At 40.7% G+C, this 24,521-nt stretch overlaps 1 protein-coding gene across 6 annotated transcripts; it reads left to right on the forward strand.

Moving 5' to 3' along the window:
• The first annotated feature begins 240 nt into the window (after window positions 1-240).
• Window positions 241-24,271, forward strand: LOC131948972 (histidine-rich glycoprotein). Of its 6 annotated transcripts, none has more exons than XR_009388100.1 (6): window positions 467-586; window positions 6,282-6,485; window positions 16,177-16,707; window positions 17,868-18,015; window positions 19,409-23,282; window positions 23,355-24,271. XR_009388100.1 is itself a non-coding variant. In XM_059310723.1 (6 exons), the coding sequence occupies exons 2-5, from the start codon at window positions 6,327-6,329 to the stop codon at window positions 19,564-19,566; spliced, it is 996 nt and encodes a 331-aa protein (XP_059166706.1). In that variant the 5' UTR covers window positions 467-586; window positions 6,282-6,326; the 3' UTR covers window positions 19,567-19,591; window positions 20,258-24,271. The 6 variants fall into 6 exon arrangements, 5 of the variants coding, with proteins under 5 accessions (XP_059166704.1, XP_059166705.1, XP_059166706.1 ...); XM_059310723.1 differs by having other exon boundaries at window positions 19,409-19,591; window positions 20,258-24,271; XM_059310721.1 differs by lacking the exon at window positions 467-586 and adding an exon at window positions 241-291 and having other exon boundaries at window positions 19,409-24,271.
• Window positions 24,272-24,521: the final 250 nt, after the last annotated feature.

Raw genomic sequence — 24,521 nt, forward strand, 5'->3', positions numbered from 1 at the left:
CTGGACCAGTTTTTATAACATTTTAAAGCCAAAATCGGTTCATAAATAATAAATGTATTAAAAAATATGGTTGCATCATTTCGGCAAAAATGGTTAGCCATCTTCTACTTTAATTTTTCCGTAGTAACGACAAATCCTAGACCATTCACTGTCAAGTTAGGGATAGTAGGCCTAGTAGTTCGGTTGACAGTTGTCCTCTAATAAACCAAATTTATCTATACAGCTATACAGTTAGCTAAAGGGAAAGCGTGTTATCGAGATGGCCTAACATTAATTTATGCTTCTATTTCAGTGAGAGAGGCTAATAATAGCTAGTTTGCATTTAAATATGACTCCAACAACAGCTCTTATTCCTAAATCTAATCCATGTCTTTATTTAGGCCAAATATAAGGCCTAAATTAGTTAGGCCTACTTAGTTACTAAGTTAACAAATCTAAAATCGAAACTGGATCCAAAATCTAGGCGTTTCCGGTATAAAATGTTTGTTTTGAGCTGCAGTTTACTGAGTTTAATGACTTAGTCTAACTCTAAATCTAAGGAAGTTATTTTTTTTTTGGATTTAGGCCTAATTAATGAAAAGCCTGGGTAAATTAATTTTTTAGATAATTTTATATAGACAGATCTAAATCTAGATCTAGATCTAGTTACTAAGAGTAAGAAAGAATGGTATTGGTAGGTAATCTATCGTTTTGGGTACGTAAAATCGCCCGCGGCTAAAAAATGTACGAAAAAGTTAACTCATTGTCAAGGCTTTAATAGAATTATGTTGTGATATGTTTGTATCAAATATTGTAGATAAATGAATAATAAACCTAAATCAATGGCTAAATAATAAGGTAATCTATCGTTTTGGGTACGTAAAATCGCCCGCGGCTATTTATGTACGAAAACGTTACCTCATTGTCAAGGCTTTAATAGAAGTTTATTGTCATACTTTTGTGTCAAATATTATAGATAAATGAATAATAAACCTAAATCAATGGCTAAATAAAATATATCGATATAGGCCAGAAATTAACTTTAAACAGCAGTGTCTGAGAGCAAGATTTGCTATATAAACAGCAGCCATTTGTAAAATAGAGTGGCTTCCCCCTGAATCTGGCGCTAAAAGCTTTTATTAAAAATAAAACTTGGACAAGATGGCTGCTATAGTAAATGAGCATGGTTGCATCTGTTGGAAACATCGCTAGTCTTCATTTATTACGGAAAAGTTTTAATTCAATTGTTTAAAAACAGGTACATAAATGAATCAAGGAAACATTTTTGAATTTTTTAAAACATAAATCCTACTCAAAATGTGAAATAATTATTAAAATTTAAGGAGTCACCTGTTTTTCACATTACAAATCGCGGGCGATTTTACGTACCCAAAACGATAGATTACCAATAATAAATATATAAATATGTGCCAGAAATTAACTTTAAACAGCAGTTTTGGCGAGCAGGTTTTGCTATATAACTATATAAACAGCAGCCATTTGTAAAATAGAGTGGCTTCCCCCTGAATCTCGCGATATCCTAATATATAAAAGGCCATGTGCGCTCTTCACACTCTCTGTCCGCAAAATATTTTCGCCGGACATCACATCAGAATCTTCAGCGATATATAGAGAACTTGATACGGACTTTTGTTGAAAAAAATATGGTAGATGTTTTAAATGTATAACCAACATTTTATTTAAAGAAGAAAAATAAAATAAATAACAATAGCGTTATTGGGCGTAGAGAACATGTATTTGAATAATTTGTTTCTTTAGGTGACCAAAAAGATTTGCAACGGAAAAATGCGCAAAAAAATGCTCAACCAGAAAATTGAGCACACAGTTAATTGCGCAAACAGGAAAGTGCTTTTTTCCCCTTGCGCATCTTTCTGGGAACTGTTTCTTTATGATATTCATTAAGTCACTTGAGTTATCATACTGTTGTAATTATAAATTTTTTTATTGTTTCCAGTGGCGTATTCGAATGTAGAAAAACAATTTTATTTATGCAACCGGAAAAATGTATATACTTGGGACAAGAACGCATTTAACAATGACGTCGCTTATTGTTTACACTAAAAAAAAAAGAGCACGAAACTGATGACGTCATCTTCCGAGTTTAGAATAAAATAAAGAAATGAACTATTTCATTCAATTATGATTTAGAGCTACGTACGCTATAAAATTTATACAATACAATTTTGCTCAGGCTAAACTTAAAAAAAAAATTCTATTAGGATTCTAGATCTAGATATTCTAGATCTAGATCATCTAGAGATTCTAGATCATCTAGATCTAGAGGTTCTAGATCTAGATGATCTAGATCTACGGAAAAACTAGACTTACACAGATGTAGACCCTACCTAGATCTAGAATCTATTCAAATAATACATTTCTACACTTAAGTATTTCAGGCCTTAATTACTTATTTTAAATCTTTGTTTATCTATACAATTTGCCAATCTCTATAATATATAAAGCAAGCGCTTCAAATTTGGCAGGGGGGGGGCGTTTGGCCGAAAAGTCTACGACGAGGGGGTCAAAACTGACCTCGACTGACCTGCGCCTTATATGAGCAATAAATCGAAAAAAAATTGTCCACGTAGGAACCTCTTCATAACTCCTGAGGTCGAAGACCGACCCTCGGGCGAATTAATTAAGCATTCATATTCTCAATGTTTTCAAAAGCCTAAGCGAAGCTGGGCAGCATGCCTAGTAAGTTTAGAAAACAAGGAGTCACCCGTTTTTCACATTACTAGTCGCGGGCGATTTTACGTACCCAAAACGATAGATTACCCTAAGAATCTAGTATACAATAGATCTAATCTAACTAACTTAGTTAACTAATAACTAACTATTAGTTGAACTAAGGCAAGACTTAGGTAATCTATTATTTTACTTTAGGACAAAGATCTAGGTAGGGCCTACCTAAAATCGCTAAAGACTAGTAATGTGAAAAACAGGTGACTCCTTAAATTTTAATAATTATTTCACATTTTGAGGAGGATTTATGTTTTGAAAAATACAAAAATGTTTCCTTGTTTCATTTATGTACCTGTTTTTAAACAACTGAATTCAACTTTTCAGTAATAAATGAAGACTAGCGATGTTTCTAACAGATGCAACCATGCTCATTTACTATAGCAGCCATCTTGTTTATTTTTTTAAATTGTAAACTTATAGCACAAGATTCAGGGGAAGCCACTCTAACATACAGATGGCCGCTTTTTATATAGCTAATCCTGCTCGCAAACACTGCTGTTTAAAGTAAATTTCTTGCCTATATTGATACTTTTAGCCATTGATTTAGGTTTATTATTCATTTATCTATAATATTTGACACAAATATATCACAATATACTTCTATTAAAGCATTGACAATGAGGTAACTTTTTTGTACATTACTAGCCTCGGGCGATTTTACGTACCTAAAACGATAGATAACCAATATTTTTAAAGATTTCTACTACATGTTTTCTAATATTGAAAATATAGGAACATTAGGCCTATAAAGTCTAGTAGTCAATAATAATATATACTTAATACTAGGCCCATAGCCTTTACTAACACATCTTACACATAGTAACAAAGGCTATTATATTTAGTAACTAGTGTGCCCATCCGCGCATTGATGCAGTCTCAGAAGAAAGTATGACGTAATATTTTAAGAGGGTTTCATCATTGTGTTACCATATTCTTAGACGTGTGACCTTGTTCTCAAACGCGTAATCACCGGATCATGTGTACCACCATGTTAGTATTGTAGGGTGCTCTTTAAAAAGTAACGTAAGGGGCTCACAGGAAAGTCTGGGGTGCCAAATCGCACCCTATAGGGGTGCTGGGGAACGCGTCTGATCCTGTTTAATGAACGGCTCTAGCGCCCTATCTTGTCAATAGTCTATTGCACTGCTTAAAACAAACGTAGGCACCATAGCGCTCATGGAAAAAACAGAGACACCAAATCAAACACTGCCATGGGCCGCTCATGCGAAATTAATTTTTTTTCCAGCAGAAACCTTTTTGAGTGTATTCTCATCAACTCCACATAGTTTCATGGCACTGGATGAACGGTGGTGGACCGCATCAAACTTTTATTTTTATATAACTTATATAGAGAAAAATCAAATCACGCCCTGCTGGGTCGCCACCCCTGTGGATTTGAAATTTATTTTTTCCACAGAAACCTCCCCAGGAGTATTCTCAACAACAAGTTTCACGGGGATGTGATGAAAGGTGTAGTAATGCATAAAAAAGACAGACACACTCATACACAGACATACATTGCTTTTTATATATATAGATAGATTCGTTTAATTAAATCTAATCAAATGGTTCAGTTTAGTATTTATTTATGACCCATAGCCATATATCCCCAAAAATCAACATTTGGGGCATAAGGAGTCAGGTAATGTTTAAATCCTTGAACTGTTGACTATAGTATGGTGTAGGCTTACATTTAACATTTATTTAAAGTTGGCCTATTTTAGGCCTATTTATTTTTAATAATTATTTTTTAGGCTATGGTAGTGCTTATTTCAGCAAACACTAAAGGGAATACTAGTGTCCTTAGACCCTCTCACATCCGGTTGACGATATCTAAATATTATCTCGAGGTTCAGAGGAAATAAGCACAGTGTTTATTTTCTCGACAGGATTGTGAGAGGATGTAAGCACAGTGCGTAATTCTTCTACGGTGTGACAAAATTGTCTAAGAAAATAAAACACTTCTACCTAAAATGAAGATCTATACGTCAAAAGATACTCATTTAATTCCTGTTAAAATTCCTCATATTTGTTTTGAAAAAAATTCATTATTTTCTTAGACTATCCATAGTCCTAACCTCTTTACCCCAAGTAAAAGATATTGTTTAAAATATGTTATTACATATGCACTAATAACATAAAATACCTTATATTTAAGTCAGCTTCACATGGATATAACATGATGGTAGTAGCCACCACATTGGCATATAACATGATGGTAGTAGCCACAACATTGGCATATAACATGATGGTAGTAGCCACAATGATGGCATATAACATGATGGTAGTAGCCTTAACATTGGCATATAACATGATGGTAGTAGCCACAATGATGGCATATAACATGATGGTAGTAGCCACAACATTGGCATATAACATGATGGTAGTAGCCACAACATTGGCTTATAACATGATGGTAGTAGCCACAACATTGGCATTTATATAACATGATGATGGAAGCCACAATGATGGCATATAACATGATGGTGGTAGCCACAACATTGGTATATAACATGATGGTAGTAGCCACACCATTGGCATATAACATGATGGTAGTAGCCACCACATTGGCTTATAACATGATGGTGGTTGCCACAACATTGGCATTTATATAACATGATGATGGAAGCCACAATGATGGTATATAACATAATGGTAGTAGCCACAACATTGGCATATAACACATATTTATTTCAACCAACAACACAGATTTATTTCATCCAACAACACAGATTTATTTCATCCAACAACACAGATTTATTTCATCCAACAACACAGATTTATTTCATCCAACAACACAGATTTATTTCATCCAACAACACAGATTTATTTCATCCAACAACCCATTTATTTCATCCAACAACACAGATTTATTTCATCCAACAACACAGATTTATTTCATCCAACAACACATATTTATTTCATCCAACAACACAGATTTATTTCATCCAACAACACAGATTTATTTCATCCAACAACCCATTTATTTCATCCAACAACACAGATTTATTTCATCCAACAACACAGATTTATTTCATCCAACAACACAGATTTATTTCATCCAACAACACAGATTTATTTCATCCAACAACCCATTTATTTCATCCAACAACACAGATTTATTTCATCCAACAACACAGATTTATTTCATCCAACAACACTGATTTATTTCACCCAACTTAATTGGGCATTTTTCTCTTAGCATAAAACGTTGCACGAGTGCCCGCCCTTTAAGTTGAGCCCGTGTATCCTGGAGTTGTCGACCCTGTGGTACCGGTACTAGCGGGGCGTTGAAATAATTCCATGAGGGGTACAATTAGATTTGCAGATGAGATATGTTGGTCACTGGGGTGTGCCTGGGGAAAGTTGTACTATGTGACATTTGTTGGATGACAAATGTACAGACGGCGGCGTAGTGTGGTAGATGGCCGGTGATTCAGACCCCTGGCTCCCCCCCCCCTGCTATTGATTAGGCTAATGACAGACTGGCCATGCTGCTGATGCTTTAGACGTGGAAAATCTTCTCTCTCTTGAAGTTCTTGTAACGATGTGAGCAGACGACGGCTGTTGAGTGCAGCATCATGGATGAGTTAGGCGTGACCTCCACCACAAGTTCGCCTCACGAGCCTAAGGCCAGGTTCAGGCCGGAGGAGCTGCTCGTGATAGCCTTCACCTTGTGGGTCATCTTCTCCAACCTCGTCATCATCCTGGCCATACTCAGGAGTGAGTACAGGAGAAAGGTGAGTGGCAACTTTCTTCTTTTAGTTGGTGCACGTTTTCAAATGAAACTCTTTGATGCATACATTTTTTCATGTGTAGACAGCTAAGTTAACTTATTAAGCTGAGGTGGAGAGTTCATTCTGATTGAGTTATCATTTGCTAGCCATAACCACATTATATTTACATACGGTTAAATTATTGTAAGCTAGCCATAGACACATTCCATTTACATACGGTTAAATTATTGTTAGCTAGCCATAGACACATTCCATTTACATACGGTTAAATTATTGTTAGCTAGCCATAGACACATTCCATTTACATACGGTTAAATTATTGTTAGCTAGCCATAGACACATTCCATTTACATACGGTTAAATTATTGTTAGCTAGCCACCGACACATTATATTTACATACGGTTAAATTATTGTAAGCTAGCCATAGACCCATTCCATTTACATACGGTTAAATTATTGTTAGCTAGCCATAGACCCATTCCATTTACATACGGTTAAATTATTGTTAGCTAGCCATAGACCCATTCCATTTACATACGGTTAAATTATTGTTAGCTAGCCATAGACCCATTCCATTTACATACGGTTAAATTATTGTTAGCTAGCCACCGACACATTATATTTACATACGGTTAAATTATTGTTAGCTAGCCACCGACACATTATATTTACATAGTGTTAAATTATTGTTAGCTAGCCATAGACACATTTACTAGAAAAGTTGCCTCGCGAATTTCAACGTAAAATTATATTGAGCTGTGTTGATCACATGACTTGAGTGAGCACTGCTGTAGTGCGTAGACTGTTGTAGTAGACCATCTCAACTGCTGTGTTATCCCTCCCCTCTCAACTGCTGTGTTGTCCCTCCCCTCTCAACTGCTGTGTTATCCCTCCCCTCTCAACTGCTGTGTTATCCCTCCCCTCTCAACTGCTGTGTTATCCCTCCCCTCTCAACTGCTGTCTTATCCGTCCCCTCTCAACTGCTGTTATCCCTCCCCTCTCAACTGCTGTGTTATCCCTCCCCTCTCAACTGCTGTGTTATCCCTCCCCTCTCAACTGCTGTGTTATCCCTCCCCTCTCAACTGCTGTGTTATCCCTCCCCTCTCAACTGCTGTGTTATCCCTCCCCTCTCAACTGCTGTGTTATCCCTCCCCTCTCAACTGCTGTGTTATCCCTCCCCTCTCAACTGCTGTGTTATCCCTCCCCTCTCAACTGCTGTGTTATCCCTCCCCTCTCAACTGCTGTGTTATCCCTCCCCTCTCAACTGCTGTGTTATCCCTCCCCTCTCAACTGCCGTGTTATCCCTCCCCTCTCAACTGCTGTGTTATCCCTCCCCTCTCAACTGCTGTGTTATCCCTCCCCTCTCAACTGCTGTGTTATCCCTCCCCTCTCAACTGCTGTGTTATTCCTCCCCTCTCAACTGCTGTGTTATCCCTCCCCTCTCAACTGTTGTGTAATCCCTCCCCTCTCAACTGCTGTGTTATCCCTCCCCTCTCAACTGCTGTGTTATCCCTCCCCTCTCAACTGCTGTTATCCCTCCCCTCTCAACTGCTGTGTTATCCCTCCCCTCTCAACTGCTGTCTTATCCCTCCCCTCTCAACTGCTGTTATCCCTCCCCTCTCAACTGCTGTGTTATCCCTCCCCTCTCAACTGCTGTGTTATCCCTCCCCTCTCAACTGCTGTGTTATCCCTCCCCTCTCAACTGCTGTGTTATCCCTCCCCTCTCAACTGCTGTGTTATCCCTCCCCTCTCAACTGCTGTGTTATCCCTCCCCTCTCAACTGCTGTTATCCCTCCCCTTTCAACTGCTGTTATCCCTCCCCTCTTAACTGCTGTTATCCCTCCCCTCTCAACTGCTGTGTTATCCCTCCCCTCTCAACTGCTGTTATCCCTCCCCTCTCAACTGCTGTGTTATCCCTCCCCTCTCAACTGCTGTGTTATCCGTCCCCTCTCAACTGCTGTGTTATCCCTCCCCTCTCAACTGCTGTTATCCCTCCCCTCTCAACTGCTGTTATCCTTCCCCTCTCAACTGCTGTTATCCCTCCCCTCTCAACTGCTGTTATCCCTCCCCTCTCAACTGCTGTGTTATCCCTCCCCTCTCAACTGCTGTGTTATCCCTCCCCTCTCAACTGCCGTGTTATCCCTTCCCTCTCAACTGCTGTTATCCCTCCCCTCTCAACTGCTGTGTTATCCCTCCCCTCTCAACTGCTGTGTTATCCCTCCCCTCTCAACTGCTGTGTTATCCCTCCCCTCTCAACTTCAACTGCCGTGTTATCCCTCCCCTCTCAACTGCTGTTATCCCTCCCCTCTCAACTGCTGTGTTATCCCTCCCCTCTCAACTGCTGTGTTATCCCTCCCCTCTCAACTGCTGTGTTATCCCTCCCCTCTCAACTGCTGTGTTATCCCTCCCCTCTCAACTGCTGTGTTATCCCTCCCCTCTCAACTGCTGTGTTATCCCTCCCCTCTCAACTGCTGTGTTATCCCTCCCCTCTCAACTGCTGTGTTATCCCTCCCCTCTCAACTGCTGTTATCCCTCCCCTCTCAACTGCTGTGTTATCCCTCCCCTCTCAACTGCCGTGTTATCCCTCCCCTCTCAACTGCTGTTATCCCTCCCCTCTCAACAGCTGTGTTATCCCTCCTCTCTCAACTGCTGTGTTATCCCTCCCCTCTCAACTGCTGTGTTATCCGTCCCCTCTCAACTGCTGTGTTATCCCTCCCCTCTCAACTGCTGTGTTATCCCTCCCCTCTCAACTGCTGTGTTATCCCTCCCCTCTCAACTTCAACTGCCGTGTTATCCCTCCCCTCTCAACTGCTGTTATCCCTCCCCTCTCAACTGCTGTTATCCCTCCCCTCTCAACTGCTGTGTTATCACTCCCCTCTCAACTGCTGTGTTATCCCTCCCCTCTCAACTGCTGTTAACCCTCCCCTCTCAACTGCTGTGTTATCCATCCCCTCTCAACTGCTGTGTTATCCCTCCCCTCTCAACTGCTGTGTTATCCCTCCCCTCTCAACTGCTGTGTTATCCCTCCCCTTTCAACTTCAACTGCCGTGTTATCCCTCCCCTCTCAACTGCTGTTATCCCTCCCCTCTCAACTGCTGTGTTATCCCTCCCCTCTCAACTGCTGTGTTATCCCTCCCCTCTCAACTGCTGTGTTATCCCTCCCCTCTCAACTGCTGTGTTATCCCTCCCCTCTCAACTGCTGTGTTATCCCTCCCCTCTCAACTGCTGTGTTATCCCTCCCCTCTTAACTGCTGTGTTATCCATCCCCTCTCAACTGCTGTGTTATCCCTCCCCTCTCAACTGCTGTGTTATCCCTCCCCTCTCAACTGCTGTTATCCCTCCCCTCTCAACTACTGTGTTATCCCTCCCCTCTCAACTGCTGTGTTATCCATCCCCTCTCAACTGCCGTGTTATCCCTCCCCTCTCAACTGCTGTTATCCCTCCCCTCTCAACTGCTGTGTTATCCCTCCCCTCTCAACTGCTGTTATCCCTCCCCTCTCAACTGCTGTGTTATCCCTCCCCTTTCAACTTCAACTGCCGTGTTATCCCTCCCCTCTCAACTGCTGTTATCCCTCCCCTCTCAACTGCTGTGTTATCCCTCCCCTCTCAACTGCTGTGTTATCCCTCCCCTCTCAACTGCTGTGTTATCCCTCCCCTCTCAACTGCTTTGTTATCCCTCCCCTCTCAACTGCTGTGTTATCCCTCCCCTCTCAACTGCTGTGTTATCCCTCCCCTCTTAACTGCTGTGTTATCCATCCCCTCTCAACTGCTGTGTTATCCCTCCCCTCTCAACTGCTGTGTTATCCCTCCCCTCTCAACTGCTGTTATCCCTCCCCTCTCAACTACTGTGTTATCCCTCCCCTCTCAACTGCTGTGTTATCCATCCCCTCTCAACTGCTGTGTTATCCCTCCCATCTCAACTTCAACTGCCGTGTTATTCCTCCCCTCTCAACTGCTGTTATCCCTCCCCTCTCAACTGCTGTTATCCCTCCCCTCTCAATTGCTGTGTTATCCCTCCCCTCTCAACTGCTGTGTTATCCCTCCCCTCTCAACTGCTGTTATCCCTCCCCTCTCAACTGCTGTTATCCCTCCCCTCTCAATTGCTGTGTTATCCCTCCCCTCTCAACTGCTGTGTTATCCCTCCCCTCTCAACTGCTGTTATCCCTCCCCTCTCAACTGCTGTGTTATCCCTCCCCTTTCAACTTCAACTGCCGTGTTATCCCTCCCCTCTCAACTGCTGTTATCCCTCCCCTCTCAACTGCTGTGTTATCCCTCCCCTCTCAACTGCTGTGTTATCCCTCCCCTCTCAACTGCTGTGTTATCCCTCCCCTCTCAACTGCTGTTATCCCTCCCCTCTCAACTACTGTGTTATCCCTCCCCTCTCAACTGCTGTGTTATCCATCCCCTCTCAACTGCTGTTATCCGTCCCCTCTCAACTGCTTTGCTATCCCTCCCCTCTCAACTGCTGTGTTATCCCTCCCCTCTCAACTGCTGTTATCCCTCCCCTCTCAACTGCTGTGTTATCCCTCCCCTCTCAACTGCTGTGTTATCCCTCCCCTCTTAACTGCTGTGTTATCCATCCCCTCTCAACTGCTGTGTTATCCCTCCCCTCTCAACTGCTGTGTTATCCCTCCCCTCTCAACTGCTGTTATCCCTCCCCTCTCAACTACTGTGTTATCCCTCCCCTCTCAACTGCTGTGTTATCCATCCCCTCTCAACTGCTGTGTTATCCCTCCCCTCTCAACTGCTGTGTTATCCCTCCCCTCTCAACTGCTGTGTTATCCCTCCCCTCTCAACTGCCGTGTTATCCCTCCCATCTCAACTTCAACTGCCGTGTTATTCCTCCCCTCTCAACTGCTGTTATCCCTCCCCTCTCAACTGCTGTTATCCCTCCCCTCTCAACTGCTGTTATCCCTCCCCTCTCAATTGCTGTGTTATCCCTCCCCTCTCAACTGCTGTGTTATCCCTCCCCTCTCAACTGCTGTTATCCCTCCCCTCTCAACTGCTGTGTTATCCCTCCCCTTTCAACTTCAACTGCCGTGTTATCCCTCCCCTCTCAACTGCTGTTATCCCTCCCCTCTCAACTGCTGTGTTATCCCTCCCCTCTCAACTGCTGTGTTATCCCTCCCCTCTCAACTGCTGTGTTATCCCTCCCCTCTCAACTGCTGTGTTATCCCTCCCCTCTCAACTGCTGTGTTATCCCTCCCCTCTCAACTGCTGTTATCCCTCCCCTCTCAACTGCTGTTATCCGTCCCCTCTCAACTGCTTTGCTATCCCTCCCCTCTCAACTGCTGTGTTATCCCTCCCCTCTCAACTGCTGTTATCCCTCCCCTCTCAACTGCTGTGTTATCCCTCCCCTCTCAACTGCTGTGTTATCCCTCCCCTCTTAACTGCTGTGTTATCCATCCCCTCTCAACTGCTGTGTTATCCCTCCCCTCTCAACTGCTGTGTTATCCCTCCCCTCTCAACTGCTGTTATCCCTCCCCTCTCAACTGCTGTGTTATCCCTCTCCTCTCAACTGCTGTGTTATCCATCCCCTCTCAACTGCTGTGTTATCCCTCCCCTCTCAACTGCTGTTATCCCTCCCCTCTCAACTGCTGTTATCCCTCCCCTCTCAACTGCTGTTATCCCTCCCCTCTCAACTGCTGTTATCCCTCCCCTCTCAACTGCTGTGTTATCACTCCCCTCTCAACTGCTGTGTTATCCCTCCCCTCTCAACTGCTGTTAACCCTCCCCTCTCAACTGCTGTGTTATCCATCCCCTCTCAACTGCTGTGTTATCCCTCCCCTCTCAACTGCTGTTATCCCTCCCCTCTCAACTGCTGTGTTATCCCTCCCCTTTCAACTTCAACTGCCGTGTTATCCCTCCCCTCTCAACTGCTGTTATCCCTCCCCTCTCAACTGCTGTGTTATCCCTCCCCTCTCAACTGCTGTGTTATCCCTCCCCTCTCAACTGCTGTGTTATCCCTCCCCTCTCAACTGCTGTGTTATCCCTCCCCTCTCAACTGCTGTGTTATCCCTCCCCTCTCAACTGCTGTGTTATCCCTCCCCTCTCAACTGCTGTTATCCCTCCCCTCTCAACTGCTGTTATCCGTCCCCTCTCAACTGCTTTGCTATCCCTCCCCTCTCAACTGCTGTGTTATCCCTCCCATCTCAACTGCTGTTATCCCTCCCCTCTCAACTGCTGTGTTATCCCTCCCCTCTCAACTGCTGTGTTATCCCTCCCCTCTTAACTGCTGTGTTATCCATCCCCTCTCAACTGCTGTGTTATCCCTCCCCTCTCAACTGCTGTGTTATCCCTCCCCTCTCAACTGCTGTTATCCCTCCCCTCTCAACTGCTGTGTTATCCCTCCCCTCTCAACTGCTGTGTTATCCATCCCCTCTCAACTGCTGTGTTATCCCTCCCATCTCAACTTCAACTGCTGTGTTATTCCTCCCCTCTCAACTTTTGTTATCCCTCCCCTCTCAACTGCTGTTATCCCTCCCCTCTCAACTGCTGTTATCCCTCCCCTCTCAATTGCTGTGTTATCCCTCCCCTCTCAACTGCTGTGTTATCCCTCCCCTCTCAACTGCTGTTATCCCTCCCCTCTCAACTGCTGTGTTATCCCTCCCCTCTCAACTGCTGTGTTATCCCTCCCCTCTTAACTGCTGTGTTATCCCTCCCCTCTCAACTGCTGTGTTATCCCTCCCCTCTCAACTGCTGTGTTATCCCTCCCCTCTCAACTGCTGTGTTATCCCTCCCCTCTCAACTGCTGTGTTATCCCTCCCCTCTCAACTGCTGTGTTATCCCTCCCCTCTCAACTGCTGTGTTATCCCTCCCCTCTCAACTGCTGTGTTATCCCTCCCCTCTCAACTGCTGTGTTATCCCTCCCCTCTCAACTGCTGTGTTATCCCTCCCCTCTCAACTGCTGTCTTATCCCTCCCCTCTCAACTGCTGTGTTATCCCTCCCCTCTCAACTGCTGTGTTATCCCTCCCCTCTCAACTGCTGTGTTATCCCTCCCCTCTCAACTGCTGTGTTATCCCTCCCCTCTCAACTGCTGTGTTATCCCTCCCCTCTCAACTGCTGTCTTATCCCTCCCCTCTCAACTGCTGTGTTATCCCTCCCCTCTCAACTGCTGTGTTATCCCTCCCCTCTCAACTGCTGTGTTATCCCTCCCCTCTCAACTGCTGTTATCCCTCCCCTCTCAACTGCTGTGTTATCCCTCCCCTCTCAACTGCTGTGTTATCCCTCCCCTCTCAACTGCTGTGTTATCCCTCCCCTCTCAACTGCTGTGTTATCCCTCCCCTCTCAACTGCTGTTATCCCTCCCCTCTCAACTGCCGTGTTATCCCTCCCCTCTCAACTGCTGTGTTATCCCTCCCCTCTCAACTGCTGTGTTATCCCTCCCCTCTCAACTGCTGTGTTATCCCTCCCCTCTCAACTGCTGTGTTATCCCTCCCCTCTCAACTGCTGTGTTATCCCTCCCCTCTCAACTGCTGTGTTATCCCTCCCCTCTCAACTGCTGTGTTATCCCTCCCCTCTCAACTGCTGTGTTATCCCTCCCCTCTCAACTGCTGTGTTATCCCTCCCCTCTCAACTGCTGTGTTATCCCTCCCCTCTCAACTGCTGTGTTATCCCTCCCCTCTCAACTGCTGTGTTATCCCTCCCCTCTCAACTGCTGTCTTATCCCTCCCCTCTCAACTGCTGTGTTATCCCTCCCCTCTCAACTGCTGTGTTATCCCTCCCCTCTCAACTGCTGTGTTATCCCTCCCCTCTCAACTGCTGTGTTATCCCTCCCCTCTCAACTGCTGTTATCCCTCCCCTCTCAACTGCCGTGTTATCCCTCCCCTCTCAACTGCTGTGTTATCCCTCCCCTCTCAACTGCTGTTATCCCTCCCCTCTCAACTGCTGTCTGATCCCTCCCCTCTCAACTGCTGTCTTATCCCTCCCCTCTCAACTGCTGTGTTATCCCTCCCCTCTCAACTGCTGTTATCCCTCCCCTATCATAACTTTGCCTGTGATGGTTGGTTACCTAGATAGGTAGGCCAGTGACAGTGTGATGGTAGGTTACCCCTGTATATCAGGGTCAGTACCGACTGGTTACCCCTGTATATGAGGGTCAGTACCGACTGGTTACCCCTGTATATGAGGGTCAGTACCGACTGGTTACCCCTGTATATCAGGGTCAGTACCGACTGGTTACCCCGGTACTCTGATTGACCTCCCGTGACCCCACCTTAAACTGTCGATACTTGTCCCCATCCATCTCAATGATCTCGTCTTGTGCCGGCACGCCCGCCGTGTGCTGCTGTTTGTCTACCGTGACGTCACCAGGCGTGCTATTTGCCTCAAGTGACGTCACCAGACGTGCTATTTGTCCCATGTGACGTCACCAGACGTCTCAAGATATGCTTGCTTTTAAATAAGGTTAAAGAAAAAATCTTTGAAATGAAGTTGAAGCCAGTTGCAGCCCGCCCCCAAATCAGCTTTTATCAGACCTTTCCATTTGCCAATGACTGGAGCACCAGACTCCATTTCTGTAGGCCTTCCCTGCTTCAACACTACAGCGGTACAGCCGGGCTACTGGTGTTAAATAAATAGACGGGTCTGTATTTGTATTGAGGTAACACTACACCCTGTGTATGTATTGACTCTTGCAGGAAATGCCTCATGTCTAGCGATCTCTAGTTGCCTAACCTGACGATTGCCGACATAAAATATATATCACATAGGCCTGTTTACCCCCCCCCCCCCCTGTGGAAATTGTTTGGTGTTTAGATGAAACCAATTTCTAGCTCATTAGGCCTGTTATATTTTCTATGTGGGGGGGGGGGGGGGAGTGGGGGTGGTATGATTTGCGTAAATGACAGCCAAAATTGCTTGCCGTAGTTTATTGGATGATTTCTTAGAACAGATGTTAACTGGATGTCCAGAAAACGTTTTCCAGAGAGATTTCTTTTTTTTTTCTTCTTGTTAAATAATAATTTTAAAAAGACGACAAAAGAAAACAAATAACAAATAAAGCAAGAAAACACAACAGCAAAAAAAAAAAAAAAAACCCACGAGTTAATGATTGTAATTAGCTGAACGTGCTCCACAGCTGAGGCCCCGTGGCTGTCCAGCACAATTTAACAGTGGGGTGGGTGTGTATGTGCAGGAATCAAGAGAGGGGTAACATGCGGTTGGCCTACGATTTAAAATGTTTAATGGCATTTAGCCCAGCCGGCTGAGAGAGGCCTGATTATTATTGATGGCGTGGGCCAAAAAAGTCTTTATGTACAATTCGCCTTTAGCGTGGCATTAAATTATTTAAAAATAAAAAAAACTCGATCTGAAGGACAATTCATACAAAAACAACTCAGTCACGTTTTTATGATCACATTTTAAAAACACAAGATTGGACTTATAAATTAATTAATCTCCCTTTTGGAGCTTACTTTTTTAATGCAATTAGCAAGATTATGTGGATAACACATGAACCCTCAGTTAGCACATGAACCACTCAGCTAAGACATGAACCCCCTCAGATATGACATGAACCCCTCCAATAGCACATGAATCACTCATCTAGATCATGAACCCTCAGCTAGAAGAGTTGAGTGTTGGTTTTCTATTTGAAAGCATGTACCATCTCAGCTTGCAGTTGTTTTCTTTTAAAACCCCTACTTGAATCTGTTACTGAAGCAACTGTTGTGAACTTTGTTTTGTTCCCAGATCAGCTTCAACTTGCATGTGTGTAACCTGTGTGTGGCGGGGCTGGTCATGGGGGTGCTGGTCATGCCCCTGTTGACCGAGTACAGACTCCGGAACCAGTGGATCCACGACGAGCAGCTGTGTAGGATCTGGCTGATTGCAGACATGGCCGTCTGCACCGTGTCCATCCTGGCCATCGTGGCCATCATCTTTGACAGATTCGTCCTCTTCTCCTGTCCCTACTTTGCTGAGGGCGCCTGCAAGTACGTCATGACGTCAGTCCTCATCATGCTCACCTGGGCAGGTGGGCTGGGCATCATTGTGCCCATTTATATCTACGGAGAAACAGGGACCGGGGTGAACTCAGCTGAAGGCTATTGCTTCCTACACTTGAACAAACCTTTCTCCCTCATCATTGAGTTGGCTGGGTATGCAGTCCCAGCAGTCATTTCTGTCGGGTTGCTCATAGCAACCACAATAACATTTTTCCAGAAGCGAGATGAGTTACGGGACTTGGAGTTCAGTGACGAGCGAGAACACAAGGGCTGGCAGGTGGGCTTGGTCTTGTTTTATTCTATTGTCACATTCATATTTGATGGCAGGTGGGCTTGGTCTTGTTTTATTCTATTGTCACATTCATATTTGATGGTGGGTGGGCTTAGTCTTGTTTTATTCTATTGTCACATTCATATTTGATGGCAGGTGGGCTTAGTCTTGTTTTATTCTATTGTCACATTCATATTTGATGGCAGGTGGGCTTAGTCTTGTTTTATTCTATTGTCACATTCATATTTGATGGCAGGTGGGCTTAGTCTTGTTTTATTCTATTGTCACATTCATATTTGATGTCAGGTGGGCTTAGTCTTGTTTTATTTTATTGTCACATTCATGTTTGATGGTGGGTGGGCTTAGTCTTGTTTTATTCTATTGTCACATTCATATTTGATGGTGGGTGGGCTTAGTCTTGTTTTATTCTATTGTCACATTCATATTTGATGGCGGGTGGGCTTAGTCTTGTTTTATTGTGTTGTCACATTCATATTTGATGGTGGGTGGGGCTTAGTCTTGTTTTATTCTATTGTCACATTCATATTTGATGGCGGGTGGGCTTAGTCTTGTTTTATTGTGTTGTCACATTCATATTTGATGGTGGGTGGGGCTTAGTCTTGTTTTATTCTATTGTCACATTCATATTTGATGGTGGGTGGGCTTAGTCTTGTTTTATTCTATTGTCACATTCATATTTGATGGCAGGTGGGCTTAGTCTTGTTTTATTCTATTGTCACATTCATATTTGATGGTGGGTGGGGCTTAGTCTTGTTTTATGTCATTGTTCTACAAAATATTATATGTATGACGGAATTAAAACTTACTTTATACTAATTATTTTTATGTATTACAAATATAATATATGTATACAAACTACACACATTACATCATATTTAATTAATGTAGATTGATTTGCACTTTTAAAATATTTAATAAGTAAAAATATTAACAAATTCCATGCAAATACACATTAGTGACTTTTTTCCTGTGACTTTATTCCAGTGACTTTTTTTCTGTGGTTTTTTGTTTCCTACAATCATTTTATTCTGTTGTCACATTAATATTTATGAAACAAAATGTCATCTCATTTAGCCAAGCTAAAGAGAATAGAACTAAAAATGTAGGAATCTGTGTTGATGGGTCCTATCTATGGTTGTCCCCAGGTCCTGATGCTGTGGGTCATTTGCTTCTCAGTGCTGGTCATGTGGTTTCCATTTGTCCTCATCCACGTCCTCTTCTTCTTCTTGACCAGCACCTCAACACTCTTGGACTGGCTGACCTTTGCCATGTGGTTATCTTATGCTAATTCAGGTAATGGCTCTTGTTTATGTAGCATTAATCCATAAAAAGCAATTTAATTAATTCAGTTCCTATAGATGCAGGAAATTAATTTTTTTTTAAATTTTCTCCAGCAGGTTAACTCTATTTAGATGCGAAAAAACTCACTGTAAAATTTTAGACAAAATGTATTATTCTAACTACTACTAATTAAAAATTTAAAAACTGTTTTTTTAAAATTTAAAAATTGGATTTAAAATTTGATTTAGGGTAAATCATTGTAAATTTTTTATATAAAATATAACACAAAATGAACTAATTAGGTCATAGATTTTTTTAATACATTTTTTCCCCAAAATTCAAATCATTATATTTTGTTTACATTGATTAAAAAATAAACTTATGTCATTAGCATTAGCATTTTAGAAGCACCTAAAAAAACTGTTTGATAATTAAATTTTTAATATTCAATTTAAATTCTGGCATGTTTTTTCTTCTTCGAACAAGTAATTTTAAAATATTTCTAAAAATACATTTTAGAAAATATATTTGTTGAACAGTTTGTCCCTCTCAGGTATCAAGCCAATCTATTACCTGCTTTTACCTTTTGTCCCCCTCAGGTATCAATCCAGTCTGTTACCTGTGTCTACCTTTTGTCCCCCTTAGGTATCATCTGTTACCTGTGTCTACCTTTTGTCCCCCTCAGGTATCATCTGTTACCTGTGTCTACCTTTTGTCCCCCTCAGGTATCATCTGTTACCTGTGTCTACCTTTTGTCCCCCCAGGTATCATCTGTTACCTGTGTCTACCTTTTGTCCCCCTCAGGTATCATCTGTTACCTGTGTCTACCTTTTGTCCCCCTCAGGTATCATCTGTTACCTGTGTCTACCTTTTGTCCCCCCAGGTATCATCTGTTACCTGTGTCTACCTTTTGTCCCCCTCAGTTATCATCTGTTACCTGTGTCTACCTTTTGTCCCCCTCAGGTATCATCTGTTACCTGTGTCTACCTTTTGTCCCCCTCAGGTATCATCTGTTACCTGTGTCTACCTTTTGTCCCCCTCAGGTATCATCTGTTACCTGTGTCTACCTTTTGTCCCCCTTAGGTATCATCTGTTACCTGTGTCTACCTTTTGTCCCCCTCAGGTATCATCTGTTACCTGTGTCTACCTTTTGTCCCCCAGGTATCATCTGTTACCTGTGTCTACCTATTTTGTCCCCCCCAGGTATCATCTGTTACCTGTGTCTACCTTTTATCCCCCCCCCCTCAGGTATGTTACCTGTGTCTACCTTTTGTCCCCCCCCCCCCCTCAGGTATGTTACCTGTGTCTACCTTTTGTCCCCCCCCCCCCTCAGGTATGTTACCTGCATCTACCTTTTGTCCCCCCCCTCAGGTATGTTACCTGCATCTACCTTTTGTCCCCCCAGGTATTAACCCCCTCCTGTGGATGATAACACCCAAGCTGCGTCAGAGTGTCAAGGCTTTGTTCTGCTGCTGTCGCAAGCATCAGCGCTATGAAGATAACGACTTTGTGTTTGACGAGGAGGCCAACTCCGCCATGGTGGAGTTCCAAGAAAAAATATGATGTAACAATTGATCATTCACATAAAGTAAACTTTTTTTATATGATGTAACAATTGATCATTCACATAAAGGAAACTTTTTTTTACATGATGTAACAATTGATCATTCACATAAACTTTTTTTATATGATGTAACAATTGATCATTCACATAAAGTAAACTTTTTTTTACATGATGTAACAATTGATCATTCACATAAACTTTTTTTATATGATGTAACAATTGATCATTCACATAAAGTAAACTTTTTTTACATGATGTAACAATTGATCATTCACATAAAGGAAACTTTTTTTTACATGATGTAACAATTGATCATTCACATAAACTTTTTTTATATGATGTAACAATTGATCATTCACATAAAGTAAACTTTTTTTTACATGATGTAACAATTGATCATTCACATAAACTTTTTTTATATGATGTAACAATTGATCATTCACATAAAGTAAACTTTTTTTTACATGATGTAACAATTGATCATTCACATAAAGGAAACTTTTTTTTACATGATGTAACAATTGATCATTCACATAAAGTAAACTTTGTTTTACATGATGTAACAATTGATCATTCACATAAAGTAAACTTTTTTTACATGATGTAACAATTGATCATTCACATAAACTTTTTTTTTACATGATGTAACAATTTATCATTCACATAAAATATTTTTTTTTTTACTTTCAGTTACAGTGATAATTTAAAGCAATACTGCTTTACATTTTTAACAGCTTAACTGGTACATTTGAACTGTTTTATTTGAACTGGTGGGGATCTAAAACCAAGTAAAGAGATGTTTTAAAGAAGTTTATTTTGTTCTGTAGCTTTAGTTTGACCAGCTACTTCTGTACACCATTCCACAAGAACAGGTTTTTTGTTGAATGTTCAGGTGAGGCAGGTGGCCATTTGATTGACAGGTTGTGCAAGGTGATTCTATTTTTATATTGCATTTTGAAACTGTGAAATACTCTATACTCTCCATACAAGTCAGATGTCGTCTATTTTCTTGATGTTGTGATCCTGAAATATTTCTCAGCTTGCTAGTGGTCAGACTTGAGATGTTTTTAGACACAGCAAGAGTTTACACTTGTTTACATTTTTACTTTCTCGTATATACGAAGTATAGAGAAAGTCTTGTAATCGTGCAAAAAAAAAATCTTGACGTTTTACACCTCACTGATACGGAAAAACATAATTTTGCAATCTTGTCCGTATGTCTGTGTGTGTGTAAACACGATAACTTGAGTACCGTTACAGCTAGGTTGTTGAAATTTCATATATAAGTATTTTATCAATATCGTAGATCCGTATCAACTTTTGAGGGACTTCCAATAACTGGAAGTGGTACTTTTTCTACTTTGAATTTTTCAAAAGCCTATAACTTGAGTACTATTTCAGATAGATAAATAAAATTTCACATGTAAGTAAATGATCTAATTCTCTACCTTCTATTCTATCAAATTTTGAGTAGTTTCCGGAAGTAGTAATTTACGCTATTTCTAATTTCTCAAAAAACGCATGTAAATTTATAAAGTACTAATAATATTGCGCACTATTATGCCCATCTTTATTTGGCGTTCACTTGATGTACAATTCTTTTTCCACGAGATTTTACTCTATTTTAAAAAGTTTAAGTATTTAAAATGGATTAAAAATCATGCCTATATCCCGAGTTCCCATCCCCTGTTGTTTTATATAAGAATATTTGAGAAAGTTTAGGGGAGATCACTCCCGGTTTATTTAAAAAGTTTTTTTGTTTTAGAATCAAATATGTATCTAGTGTCAATTGATTTCCTCTTGTATATTTATTGTTATTATCTTATTTCTGTCAATAACAAACCAATTTCATCATAGATTATTGATATTTACACAATTCTTTTTCTTGTGTGTAGATTTGAATAGATTTTCATTATTAGAGAAAAAAAAAGGAACTCAAAAATAACCTTTATTGTACAAAAATCCTATGCTTGATTTAGGACAAAACTTTTGTTATTCATAAATCTATTTCTTTCTAATTTTAGCAAATAGCTGTTTTAGCAGATTTGTTAATTTATAACAATAGCTATGCATTTTTTCTATTGAATGTTTACTAGTTGTTTTTGTAAGTTGTTAGCAAATCTAAGTTTGAAGTGCCTCTTGTAGATTTGTGTTGGTACTGCAGCATTCATTCACAACATCATTACATGCTAGTTCATTCACATTACATGCTAGTTCATTCACAACATCATTACATGCTAGTTCATTCACAACATCATTGCATGCTAGTTCCATCACAACATCATTGCATGCTAGTTCATTCACAACATCATTGCATGCTAGTTCATTCACAACATCATCGCATGCTAGTTCATTCACAACATCATTACATGCTAGTTCATTCACAACATCATTGCATGCTAGTTCCATCACAACATCATTGCATGCTAGTTCATTCACAACATTACATGCTAGTTCATTCACAACATCATTATATGCTAGTTCCATCACAACATCATTACATGCTAGTTCCATCACAACATTACATGCTAGTTCATTCACAAAAGCATTACATGCTAGTTTGTTCACAACATCATAACATGCTAGTTTATTCACAACATCATTACATGCTAGTTTATTCACAACATCATTACATGCTAGTTCATTCACAACATCATAACATGCTAGTTCATTCACAACATCATAACATGCTAGTTCATTCACGTTACATGCTAGTTCATTCACAACATTACATGCTAGTTCATTCACGTTACATGCTAGTTCATTCACAACATCATTACATGCTAGTTCATTCACAACATCATTACATGCTAGTTCATTCACAACATCATTACATGCTAGTTCATTCACAACATCATAACATGCTAGTTCATTCACGTTACATGCTAGTTCATTCACATCATAACATGCTAGTTCATTCACGTTACATGCTAGTTCATTCACATCATAACATGCTAGTTCATTCACGTTACATGCTAGTTCATTCACATCATAACATGCTAGTTCATTCACAACAGCATTACATGCTAGTTCATTCACAACATAATTGCATTCTAGTTCATTCATATTATTACATGCTAGTTCTTTCACATTATTACATGCTAGTTATTGACTGTTATAGTTTCAGTACATGCTAGTTCATTCAATGTTATTCATTCATTACATGATAAATTCCATGTTATAACTTCATCACATTGTAGTTCATTCACTGTTATAACCTCATTAAATGATAGTTCACAATCTCAGTCTACTATAGGCAGGGTATCACAACTGAAATTATTCTAACTATATTTCTATCATGTTTCTGCAACTGTTCAAATATTTATCTATTGTGTATATGTACCTGTACTAACCCAAATATTTATATCTATTGTGTACATGTAAGTGTACTAATCCAAATGAAACCAAAGTAACAAGCGTACAATAATTTAAAGAAAAACCACATCAGCTTTAATTGCAATATTTTTTTACTAGCCATCTCTAATTTAGCCAGCTAGCACCTACATGTCCAGCTAGCGCTATATAGCCAGCTCCTGTGGCCCTAGAAACAGACAAACCCAGAATCCAGACTCCACAGAAATAGATCCCCTAAAAAACACCCTCATTTTTCCTGTAACACAGCAGCTGATGTTTACAATCAATTTTAGGCTGCTCTGCAGTGGTCTAAATTTAGCCTTGGGTGGTCCCTGAGATTATACTCTAAATATAGCTTTAGGTAGACCCTGAGATTATGTTCTATATATAGCCTAGGGTAGTCTCTAAGATTATGCTCTAAATATAGCTTTAGGTAGACCCTGAGGTTATGTTCTATATATAGCCTAGGGTAGATTATGTTATGCTTATCATTCCTGTATTAATATAGAAGTGTCTTCCAATATACACAAGAATGTTGTTTCAAATGTTTTTTCTATACTCAACTTGAATGTACTCAACTTGATTAATTCATAATTTTTATCTTATACTCATAGCCCTGCAATTATTTTTAAAAGTTTTGTGACAGACTTACATCTATATTTTAAACAAAAAACTGAAAATAAGGGGAACATTTTTACTGTTATATATTTAAACATTTTGTAGCCATACAATGTACCTTGATATTTCTATTTTTTTTGTATTTCTAGTTTAGGTTTTTAACATAAACATAACCTGTATTTCAAATGGTAACATTTCTAATAACTCATCAGATATCTTCAGATCAGATTGTCTTATGAATGTTTAAAAAGTTGAGGTCACTGTTGAAATTGTATTTTTTTATAAAATGAGGATAATCAGTTTTCTTCCTCAATATTTCATTGGTCAACTTTAATATGTTCAACAATATTTACCAGGTGTAAACAGGTGAAATTTACTTTGTTAAAAAGTCAGCATTTTTTACTCTTGACATTTAGTTGGAAATGTTAGGTGTGTTTAGTGTAACTTTTTTTTTGTTGAGGGAGAGTGACATGCAAGGGACATAATCCATCAGTTTTATTGGGAACGAAAGCCTTTGCCTGCAAGTAAACAGCAAAAGTTTTGTTATGGTCATGTATTGCTTCTAGAATGTTACAGTTACCTACGTGTGAGTTAGAATGGTCCCAGTTTCTGTGTCATGTCATAAGAACACACAAACTACAAGAAATAAAACTTTTTACAGTAGAAATTTGAGGGCTTGTAAAATGATATCAATTCATTGATAGATAGAAAGCAAAAAAAAAATGTGGGGGGGGGGGGGGGGGGCAATATGTTTATTTAGATAAACAAGAAAGGCTGCTTTTCTCTGTGTACTCTTGTGACACCTGTATGTTTGTTGTGGGAGTAGATACTTTGTGGTGTGGTAGTAGATACTTTGTGGTGTGGTAGTAGATACTTTGTGGTGTGGGAGTAGATACTTTGTGGTGTGGGAGTAGATACTTTGTGGTGTGGGAGTAGATACTTTGTGGTGTGGGAGTAGATACTTTGTGGTGTGGGAGTAGAT

Source organism: Physella acuta, unplaced genomic scaffold, assembly GCF_028476545.2.
Source record: "Physella acuta isolate Inbredline_101_S28 unplaced genomic scaffold, ASM2847654v3 ptg000667l, whole genome shotgun sequence".
NCBI lineage: Eukaryota > Metazoa > Mollusca > Gastropoda > Physidae > Physella > Physella acuta.